Below are 11493 nucleotides of genomic sequence, written 5' to 3'. Positions count from 1 at the left end.
ACTGGCGTTGGGGGCTGGCTCGGTCGGCAGCGGTTCCTATTGCGGATGGGAGCGGGCCGGCTTGGCGCGCCCATGGAGCGCCACTGGGGGGTCTCCGCCTCGTCGGTCCGGGAGCCGGCGCCCGGCGGCCCCGATGGGCGGCGGCGGGAGCCACTGCGGCGCCGGGCGAACAGCGCGTCGGCTCCCGCCGTCGGGGCCTCGGCTTCGGCGGAGGGCGTAAGGCGGGACCGGCCCGGCTCTTACAGCGGCGCTACGTCGGCCTCCCGTCAGCGCGTCGAAAGCCTCAGGAAGAAGCGGCCGCGTAAGTGCCCGGCGGGGCGCCCTCGCGTTTCGCCCTGCCCCCTTCCGGCCCGGTCGCCGTTTTTCCCGCGCGGAGACAGTGCCCCCGCCCGGTGGTCCCAGGTTGGTGCTGGGCTGACATCTGGTTGGAGGCCTCGGGTCCCCCAACGCCGGAGGCTGCGTGTTCGGCCCCATCCGGCCTCGCGCGTCTGCTTCTCGGTTGTCCGAGTGTAGCGTCCGTACCCAGGACCTTTTCTCCCTCCCGGTTCTTAGTTCCTTGTGCATTCTTCGGCCGAGAATCGCATTATTTTTTTCCTCGGGAAGACTTCTTTTGACCCATTTTCACCACCTCCCCTCCCCCCTCAAGTCGTTTGAATCCCCAGTGTCTGTTTTCCGTGGATTTCCAGAGAGCTGCAAGACGTTACATCCTTTTTACCTGGAGATTTTGGGCTCAAGGAAAATGGTTGAGTTGCTGCAAGCCTAAAACTGGATTCCGTGTTGTGTATACTAAGCTTTGTCTGCTTTTCTTCCCATGAGAATTCGGGTCTTGTCTCACCCAGATTATCGCCTCTATTTTCTTTCCATCTCTTTGCTGATACTCACGATTCAGTACTGTAGCACTCTGGGCATTAAGCCTTTCTCTTTTGAGGGAAAACGACTTCTCGCCTTGGCGGTTGCACATGCTCTTCCCAGAGAATCGGTTTTATTATCAGGTTTTATTTTCTGCATTGTGATCTAGTCCAGATATTTTCTTCTCTTTACAGGTCTTCAGTTTGGGTCCTCCTTCAAACAGCCATTGCAACTCTTGAAAGTATCCACTGTCTTGATACTCTAATATGAGTTTTACGATATAATAACATTTTACATGTGGCTATATATATTTTTTCTTGTCGTTGCCAGATTCCTATTTCAGGAAATCAGCTTGTTTTAAATGTAGATTATGGGAGTGAGAAAGTGGCAGGATGAGTGTGAGGTCGTGTTTTTAAAAATTATTATTATTTTTTACTTTATTTTTTTATACAGCAGGTCCTTATTGGTCATCAGTTTTATACACATCAGTGTATACATGTCAATCCCAATCGCCCAATTCATCACAACCCCCCACCCCACCCCCCCGGATGTGAGGTCTTTATTGGATAGTCTTGGACGTCAGCCCAACAACCCAGTTGCTTTAGTTTTATATGATTTGGATGATTAAATATTAAAAACACCCCTGTTTTGCTGTGAAAAGTTTGAGAGTTTTAATTCTTTTGTCTTTTCCTATGTTCTTGAAAGAGAATTGGAAAAGAGATGATCTGCTCTCAACGTATACCGTTTTTAGAGCCTAGTTCCTGTTTTGAGAAGCACTTGATTTTTAAGCAATGCAAAACATTAGTTCCTTCGTGGTTTTGTACTGCCTCATTAGAGATGGATGTAAATTCCAGAGATTCAGCAAAAAGAATCACAGCCATGTAGCCAGCTCTTTGTGACCACTGGCCATGAGGATTCTGAGTATTGTAATTTCGGTGTTTGCCACCAGTCAGGCACTCTTAAAATTTTTTTTTCATGTACTCTTCTAAGAGCTTTAATAAACTCATTAGTCCTTATAAAAGTCATGAAAAGCTATCTCTTAGATAATGAGAACTAAAGAAATAAATAAGGTATTTTCTTTCCATTTGTTCTTTCTGTACTGTCCAGGGGTATACCTGTTGGAGAGGCAGTGTATTGATTGTGTATTGACCAAAGAATATACTTTGGTCTTAACTTTGAGGGAATTCAATAAAGATTTAATCTTTGTATTTTTTATTAGGAGAGTTGAGTTGGTGCCACCTTTCTTTTGTTAGAAAACCTCATTCTGATATCATTACACTACTTATCTTAAGGTAGGAGACTAGTTGTCATCGGAAACTAGAAGGAGCTGTTCAGTTTATCTTAGGAATTGTGGGCCCTGGTTATAGTCATGTTCTGCCACACATGTTCCCTAGAGCAGTGTGATTCCCAAACCTGTCCCCACCTCAGACTTAACACATCATAGTCATTAGGGATGAGGCTAGGCATGTGTGTCTTAAGAAGTTCTTCAAAAGTTTTAGATTAGCTGGAGTATGTCTCATAGGTCTGAGAGAAATACCAAATAAAGATTGGTTTAAAATGATGGTAACGATGATGCTTACGTGTTCATGTTAGACACTGTGCCAAATACTTCATAAACATTTAAGTCTTGCAGTTATCCTCTGAGGTGGGTGTTTGTTATACCCAGCTTCCAGATTAGGCAACAGGCTCAGTGAAATTTTCTCTTTCTCCAAGGGCATATAGTGAGTTAGTAATGGAACTGTGTTTTGATTCTAGGTGTCTGACTTCAGACCCGGTGTTTCTTGACTTTCCACATCTTGGAAGGTACATGTGATGTAGTTCAGAGTAGTGATTCTCACATGGAATCACTCAGAAGCTTAAAAAAAGAAAACCCTCAGATCTGCAGAGGGGTCTAAAATGTGTTTTAATTTTTAAAATTTTATTGAGGCATTATTACATACAGTAAAATGTACAGTTTTTACAAACGTAACAAAAGAACATTACATGCATGTAACATGTAACAAGAGAACATACATTTTAATCTAGGGCCCCAGATGTGCAGGAGGTGTGGGAACTCTGGGATCACAGTGCTTCATGGCAGTGCCGGGGGATGAGCTGGATCTTTGAAGGTGACTCCCAAGCATATTTTAGCACTCCAGGGAAAGCTTGGGGACATGCTGATTTTGGACTCATGCCAATCATGGAATTTCCTTAACCTCCATCAGTCTAGAAAATAAAGCTTTTGTTTGTAGCTTGATAATACTAATCTAGAAAATAGTTAGCTTTTCCTTGGTATTTGGGGCAGCATCAGTGTTGCCAGAATGGAACTGGTGCTGGGAGGTTGCCTTTTATCAGGTGCAGTGTTTCATCTTCAGTTAGGGAATTAGGAAGGGCTGCCCACTGGGAGCTCAAGAAAAAAGTTAGATTTCTATTGCTTTGTAGCCCATTTTTGAGGGACAGAATAGGAGAGGGTGCTTTTTAACCTATTGTTTTATCAACTTTAAACCTAAATGAAATAAAAGTAAACACGACTCCTCTTCTTTGATGAATAATGAATATAAAGCATTAAGCATAACCTAAAAATAATATTATGCAGCTTGTAAAATTAAGTATGTTATTTTAGGGGCTCATGTATGAATTGTGCATTTAGATAGTATGACTGTTGAGTGTTGGCATCACTGCCCTCTGTATATCTGAGGAGACCATTAGCAAGGGGGATGTATGGTATTAAAAATATTTTGCTTAAACACATGTTAAAAGGAGAGATAAGGACCAAGATAATAGCCTGTAGGTTGTTTGAGAATACCTTATCAGGCAGTCATATAGCAGAATAGCTATTTTGTCTGGTTATTTAAAAGAGCAGTGAGGTTCCTTGGGCTTAAATTTATAACCTTGGGAGCGCTTTTCAGGTTCATAATTTGTGGTATCTTTATCTTCAGGCACTGTTCTTTCTCAGTTAATATTCTTTTTCAATTTTTGTCAGCAAGGTGGACTAGGATATGAAAACCCTTTATAATGGCTTAAAGTTTGCTTTCTGAAAGTGAAAGCTATCTTGCAGTTTTTAGTAGCGTATTAAGTTTTGTATGTTTATATTTCTTTTCTTAAAAAATAAATTTTATTTATTTATTTATGGCTGTGTTCAGTCTTTGTTGCTGTGCGCAGGCTTTCTCTAGTTGCGGCGAGTGGGGGCTACTCTTTCGTTGCGGTGCGTGGGATTCTCACTGTGGTGGCTTCTCTTGTTGCGGAACATGGGCATTAGGTGTGCAGGCTTCAGTAGTTGCAGCACGTGGGCTCAGTAGTTGTAGCACATGGGCTTAGTTGCTCCGCGGCATGTGGGATCTTCCAGGACCAGGGCTCACACCTGTGTCCCCTGCATTGGCAGGCGGATCCTTAACCACTGCGCCACCAGGGAAGCCCTCTTTGTATTTCTTGGATGTAAAATTTATTATTGAGTCTGCTGGTTTTATAGTAGGTAGTATTTTATAAGTATCTGGTCCCTGAGTTAAACTATTTTGGGAATATTTATTGAGGTCCGTCTTTTAAAAAGTATTTATTTATTTATTTGGCTGCACTGGGTCTTTCTTAGTTGCAGCACGCGGGATCTTTGGTGTCACGTGCGAGCAGGATCTTTTTAGTTGCGGCATGCGGACTTTTTAGTTGTGGCACGTGGGATCTAGTTCCCTGAGCAGGGATTGAGCCCGGACCCTCTGCACTGGGAGCTCAGAGTCTTAACCACTGGATCACCAGGGAAGTCCCGAGGTCTGTCTTTTAATATGAGGCCAAAGATCGCTGCCTAGACCAGTCTAGGGATTTGAGTTTGCAGTATTTTAACCACATGTGGTCTGGTGTAAAGATATTCATAATGTTGGAAAATTGAGTACACTTTTATAAACCATATATTTCTCATTGGAAAGCATTTCAGTTGTTGAGACCTATTATGAGACAGTGTGCTATTGATGATTTTACATAAATCTGTGAGGGAAAGTTTAAATTCTTTCTAGAAATGTGTCCTAAGTCAAGTGTACATTGTCTAGGTGGAGTACCTTAGAGGAAATATATCAGGAAATATGCTGAAGGCTGAAAACAGACTAAAATATCTGAAAATTAATGGAAAGACTCACTAATCAGAAGTGATAAAATAGGCCTTCTATTAGTGAGATAGGAATGTGAGGGCATAGCAAAAGTTCCTTGACTTTCCATGACTTTTCCTGCCAGAAACACATAGTGTTTTTTTTTTTTTTTTTAATTTATTTATTTTTGGCTGCATTGGGTCTTTGTTGCTGTGCGCAGGCTTTCTCTAGTTGCGGCGAGCGGGGGCTACTCTTCGTTGTGGTGCACGGGCTTCTCATTGCGGTGGTTTCTTTTGTTGCTGAGCACGGGCTTCAGTAGTTGTGGCACGCGGGGTAAGAGCGCAGGCTCAGTAGTTGTGGTGCACAGGCTTAGTTGCTCCGCGGCATGTGGGCTTCCCGAACCAGGGTTCGAACCTGTGTCCCCTGTATTGGTGGGCGGATTCTTAACACTGCGCCACAGGGAAGTGCCACACATAGTATTTTGAATAAGAATTGGAAGGCTTATTCTAGTAGTCATCATGTCATAGTATATGGGGCAGTCTGTCAGTTATTGATAGGAATCTAAACCCCCTTTGATAGGCTGAATGTTTAGAAATAACAGAATTGTATGGCCTGAGATATTATCAGAGAGCATGCATCTAATGGACCTCCCGTGTCTTTCATTATCTCTCAGATCTTGGATATGTAAATGTTTGATTAACGAAAAAATCCAGAAGCTACTAAAGGATATAATAAGGCTATTTACTCTTTCAGCCTTAGGCTCCTTATTTTTCCTTATATATTGTTGGTCCCCTTTATTTAAGGTATGTAAATTTTATTAAACTACTTTTACTTAAAAGAAAATTTAACCCAAGAATATGTGTTTTGTGCTGTTAAGTTTGTATAGATACTGGTTAAGATACTTTTATTTTTATTTATTTTATTTTTTTTGCGGTACGCGGGCCTCTCACTGTTGTGGCCTCTCCCGTTGCAGAGCACAGGCTCCGGACGCGCAGGCTCAGCAGCCATGGCTCACGGGCCCAGCCGCTCCGTGGCATGTGGGATCTTCCTGGACCGGGGCACGAACCCGTGTCCCCTGCATCAGCAGGCGGACTCTCAACCACTGCGCCACCAGGGAAGCCCAAAAGATACTTTTAAAAGGACTTAGGAAATCTGAGTTTGAGTCCCACTTCTGCCTTTCCTTGACTGTGACCTTGGGCTCTTTTGCACTTAAGTTTCTTTTTCTTTAATTCTTTTTTTTTTTTCTTTTTGCGGTATGCGGGCCTCTCACTGTTGTGGCCTCTCCCGTTGCGGAGCACAGGCTCCAGACGTGCAGGCTTAGCGGCCATGGCTCACGGGTCCAGCCGCTCCGCGGCATGTGGGATCTTCCCAGACCGGGGCACGAACCCGTGTCCCCTGCATCGGCAGGCGGACTCTCAACCACTGCGCCACCAGGGAAGCCCTCTTTCATTCTTTTTTTTTTTTAAAATATTTATTTGGCTGTGCCAGGTCTTAGTTGTGGCATGCGGGATCTTTTTTTTTTAGTTGTGGCTTGTGGGATCTTTAGTTGCGGCATGCAAACTCTTAGTTGCGGCATGTGGGATCTAATTCCCTGACCAGGGATCGAACCTGGGCCCCCGGCATTGGGAATGCGGAGCCTTAGTCCCTGGACCACCAGGGAAGTCCCTGCACTTCAGTTTCTTAATCTGTAAAGTGGGGTGATTACCGTGCATGGTTATTGTAAACATTAAATAAACTCATGCAGTAAAGTGCTTGGCTGTTAATAGATGCACATTTAAAACATAATAGCCATAAACTAATGTTTCAACTTTTTAATCTATGGAAAGGGGAGTAAGGCTTAATTTGTTTTAAGCATTACAGTCTTCCATTGGTCTTAGATATGTCCAAAACTTCAGATTCCAATCCTGTTGATTAGATATATTTGTTGGTAGAGTGCTGTGTCTCTTCTTTGCTCTCCACAAAGTTGGCATCATCTTAAAGTTGATGGTTAAAAGAATGGCGCTGTTAGTAGGAAAATAGGAATTGAATCTCCTTACTTCAGTTATATCCAGCACTGTTGATTTCATTAGTGAAGAAACTTTTTATTCTTCCAGTCGGGGCCAGACTTCATGACTCACGCCAGGTTGAGTTAGTCCCTCATCACTGGAAATGGAGTTTCTGTTGGTGTTTAAAAAAAAAAAAAAAAATCAGGGCTCTCTTTCTGACTGAGGTGGAATAGCTGTTGGGGAGTCAGCCACAGTGTTCTTTTTAGAATTGCATTGACATTGTTAGATTAATTTGGGGGAGAATTGACACTTTAATAGTATTTAGTTTTCCTTCCTGGAACATGATATATCTTCCCACTATTATGTCTTTCAGTACACCATTTTAATAGCAATCATGGATATTTAGTATTAGATTTATTTATAAATATTTTATGGTTTTTGTTATGCATGACATTTTTTTCACGTCATTTTCTTGCTGGATTTTGCTTATAACATAGGAAAAGCTATTGGTATTTGTATTCTTTTTTGGTGTGTCCAGTTATTAAAAAAGATTTTTTAATTTTGTTGGCTTAATTCTCTTAATTTTTATTTTTTGGAGTGTATTGAGATAATCATGGTTTTTCTCCTTCAGTGAACTAATGTAAGCAAACCTCCTTAATTGGAATTTTAATGTGAAAACCATCTTTGCGTTCCAAAGAATCCCTGTTGGCCATGGTGTATTATTTTTATTGCACAATTGGATTCTGTTGTTTAATAATTTAATATTTTTGCATTTGTTTTGTGAGACACTTCTTTTCTACTTTTGATATGAAATTAGCATGACTTGGGAATCTTTCTAGATTTTTTTGTGCCCTAGAAGCTCTTAATGGTTTGCCTGGAAACCATTAGGGCCTGGTGCTTTTTTGTTGTTGTTTGGGTTGTAGGTCTTTGACCTCTTTTTAAAAATTTTCAGTGCTTTTGATTTGTGTTTTTTACCTCATTTTGAGCCACTTTTTTATTTTCTAGCTAATCCTCTGTTTAGTGTACATTTTAAATTCACTGTTACAAAGTTGTAATTTGGCTTATTTGTAGTTTCTGGTCATGTACGTTCATCTTCTTTGATCTTTTTTTTTTGAGAAAAGTTACATCTTTCTTTTTCTTAGATACACTTACCAGAAATTTGTCTGTTTTAATGGCTTTTTCAAAGCTTGATTTTACTGATCAGCTTTTGGCTTTGTTCATGATGATGTTTTTCTAATTTCATTTACATCTTGCTTTCATCTTTAATAACTTCCTTCTGCTTATTTTGGGTCTGCTTTATTTTTCTAGCATTTCAAATTGTATGTGACGTTCCCTTTTATTCAGGCTTCCTTCTTTTTGAATACATTTGATAAACATTTAAGGCTAGAAGTTTCCCTTTGAGTCCCACCTTGGGTAGACATCCTATTCCTTTTGCTATATAGTGTTCTCATTGTCATTCATTAAAAAATAAATTGTTTTGATCTCATCTTCAGTTTCAGAGTTAATAGAAGTGAGTTTGAAGATTTCCAGGTGGATAGACTTATTTCCTTGTGTCTGTTGGATTAATTTCTTATTTTGAGGTATTGTGGAAAGTGAATGTGGTTTGGTTTTGTTCTTTGGAATTTGAGGTTCTGCTGATGTGTAGATTTGTCAGTTTCTCCTTGTTTTTAATATTTTTTGAAGCATATATCAGGATCATATCAATTATAGTTTTATATGCACATGACATAATTTTTTTGTCCTCTTATAATGCTTTTTGTTTGTTTGAATTCTTTTCAGTCTGCTAGTATTGTATTTGCTTTCTGTTAACATTTGCTTAATAAAGTGGAGTAACATTGTCCAGGCATTTGTTTTGCTTACCCAAATTCAACTATATAAATGTGGCAAAGCATGGTGACAGTGACTACTCACCGATTTAGTCAGTGAATATATATTGGTATGGCCAAAAAGTTTGTTCGGGTTTTTGTAAGATGTTACAGAAACCTGAATGAACTTTTTGGCCAACCCAGTAATTGTGATCGAGCTTAGGGATGGTAGATCACTGTTTGGAGGGGCACCTCTTATAATGTGAGCCCTTGATAAATGCAGTATTGGTCTTGAAACATAAGGCTTGACTTTTACTATATCATGTTTCCTAAATGTAAGTCAACCGTTTTGTCAGTCTCCAGTGAGGTGCTTAAGATTTTGATTTATTCATTTTTGACTGAATGCCGTTTTCATCTTAAAGAATCCAACTCCTCTTTATGATGGGACTCTATTGTGGGTGTTTTACCGTTTATTTACCTTCAGTCTACTTGTATTATCTTGTTTTAGATGTATCTTTTTATATAAGCATATAGCTGAATTTTCCCTTCAGTCTGGAAGAAAAATTTGACGTGTCTGTGATTACTGATATGTTTGCATTCATTCCTGTCATTTTTTGTTTTGTATTTACTATACTTTTTTTCCTCTTTGTTTTTGTTTTTCTGTTTTCCAGTACGCGGGCCTGTCACTCCTGTGGCCTCTCCCGTTGCGGAGCACAGGCTCCGGACGCGCAGGCTTAGCAGCCATGGCTCACTGGCCCAGCCGCTCCGCGGCATGTGGGATCTTCCCAGACCGGGGCACGAACCCGTGTCCCCTGCATCGGCAGGCGGACTCTCAACCACTGCGCCACCAGGGAAGCCCTCCTCTTTGTTTTTGAACTGATTTTTTCCCCCTAGTTGTTTGAAGGTCATATGTTCATTTTCTCTTTTTTTGGAGTTGCCTGTAAATTTTTTTTTTTTAATTTATTTATTTAAATTTATTTTTGGCTGTGCTGGGTCTTTGTAGCTGCACGGGCTTTCTCTAGTGGCAGCGAGCGGGGGCTACTCTTCTTTGTGGTGTGCGGCCTTCTCATTGTGGTGACTTCTTTTGTTGCACAGCAAGTGCTCTAGGCACGTGGGCTTCAGTAGTTGTGGCACACGGGCTCAGTAGTTGTGGCTCGCGGGCTCTAGACCACAGGCTCAGTAGTTGTGGCAAACGGGCTTAGTTGCTCCGCAGCATGTGGGATCTTCCTGGACCAGGGCTCGAACCCGTGTCCCCTGCATTGGCAGGTGGATTCTTAACTACCGCGCCACCAGGGAACCCCAACCTGTAAATTTTTAACGCATTTAAACCATCACTTCTTTATTCTTGTTTAGAAATAATCAGAATCTTTATCTTCCGTTCCCCAACGAGACAGAGCTGCTGCTTGCTTTGACTTCCCTCTCCTTTCTCTTCCCTCTTCGACTTCCTATGTTGAAATCATGTAAGTATTTTAGTTGCAGATTGCTTATTTTCCTAAAAGTCAGCGTGTATTGCTTCCTGTGCTTATCATTGTTTATATAGCTCATATCTTCTTGGGTGCTTTAAAAAATTATATTGGAGTGCATCTACTAATTATTTCAGAGAAGGTCTTTGAATAGTAAATGTTGAGCTCTTTCATGTGTAGAAATGTCTTTCTCTTGCACTCCCATTTGAAAGCTGATTTGGCTGGATACGAGTTTCAAATTGTTTTCCTCATAACTTTGCCAGTGCGCTATTGTCTTCTAGCATCTGTGTTACTGATGAAAAGTCTAATTTTACCTTTATGTGATTTATGTATCTTTGTAGGAATTCACTTTTTTCCTTTGGGAGTTTTCAGGGATTTCCTGAAATTTCAATAGGATGTGACTATACATCTCCCCTTTCTACACTTATTAATTTTATTTCAAGCAGCCAATTATTCCTGTCTTCCCCTATCTCCCCCAGAAAATTTCTAGAACTCATATAACACAGATGTTGGACTTTCTGGTTCTGTGTTCTATATATCTACCTTTCTTTCATACTCAAGAGGCATTTTGGGAGAGTTTCTTAGTTTTGTTTTCCATTTGTTTTTTCTGTGCCCATTTTGTTATTAAATGTATCTGTGGAGCTTTATTTTGGAAATAAATATTTCTCCTTTTTTTCTATTATAAAAGTGTCTTTATTGGATACAATTTACATACAATAAAATATATCCATTTAAAGTGTATAGTTCCATACATTTTGACAGATATATACACCCATGAAGCTGCCCTCTTGCCCCCAACAATTAAGATTTGGGTTATTACAGAAAGTTTTCTCCTGCCCCTGTATAGTCCTTCCCTCTCTCACTCCCCCAGCCAGTGATCTGCTATCAGATACAGAAATGATTAGCTTGCATTTTCTAGAGTTTCATATAATGGACTCATATAGTATGTAGCCTTTTGTGCCAAGCTTTTTTCACTCAGCCTGTTTTTGAGAGTCACCTATGTTAAGTATATTGGTGTGTTCCCCCCCCCTGCGCCCCACCCCCTGCCCCGCTCTTTTTGGTTTTGAAAGCTTGTCCCACAACCCCCAACTAGGAAATTAACATTGATACAGTTCACAGACCTTGTTTAGATTTAACCAGTTTTACATAAACTCTTGTGTGTGTGTATTTAGTTCTATATAATTTTGTCACATGTGTAGATTCTTAACAGCCACAACCACAGCTGGCAATCATTTCTTAATTTCTAATTTTTCTTTATGGTAACTTATTCATTTTTAAAATTAATTTTTTTATTGAAGTATAGTTGATTTACAATAGCTTATTCATTTTACATGGATGAAAT

General features: G+C 40.6%; 1 protein-coding gene across 2 annotated transcripts in view; it reads left to right on the top strand.

Annotated features, from left to right (window-relative positions):
• Nucleotides 1–11493, top strand: part of PANK2 (pantothenate kinase 2) — a 28497-nt gene continuing 17004 nt past the window's right edge. Inside the window, exon 1 of one of the 2 annotated variants that reach the window (XM_082670135.1) lies at nt 1–301. In XM_082670135.1, the coding sequence (XP_082526261.1) occupies nt 46–301 (256 nt within the window). In that variant the 5' untranslated portion in view covers nt 1–45. Of the gene's footprint in view, nt 302–9447; nt 10149–11493 lie in introns of those variants that run through there. The other variant, XM_082670136.1, reaches the window with a different exon arrangement.

This window comes from Grampus griseus (genome assembly GCF_964374135.1).
Source record: "Grampus griseus genome assembly, chromosome: 14".
NCBI classification, from domain to species: Eukaryota; Metazoa; Chordata; class Mammalia; order Artiodactyla; family Delphinidae; genus Grampus; species Grampus griseus.
Note: the sequence above shows the minus strand (reverse complement) of the source record. Positions and strands in the feature narration are given on the sequence as shown.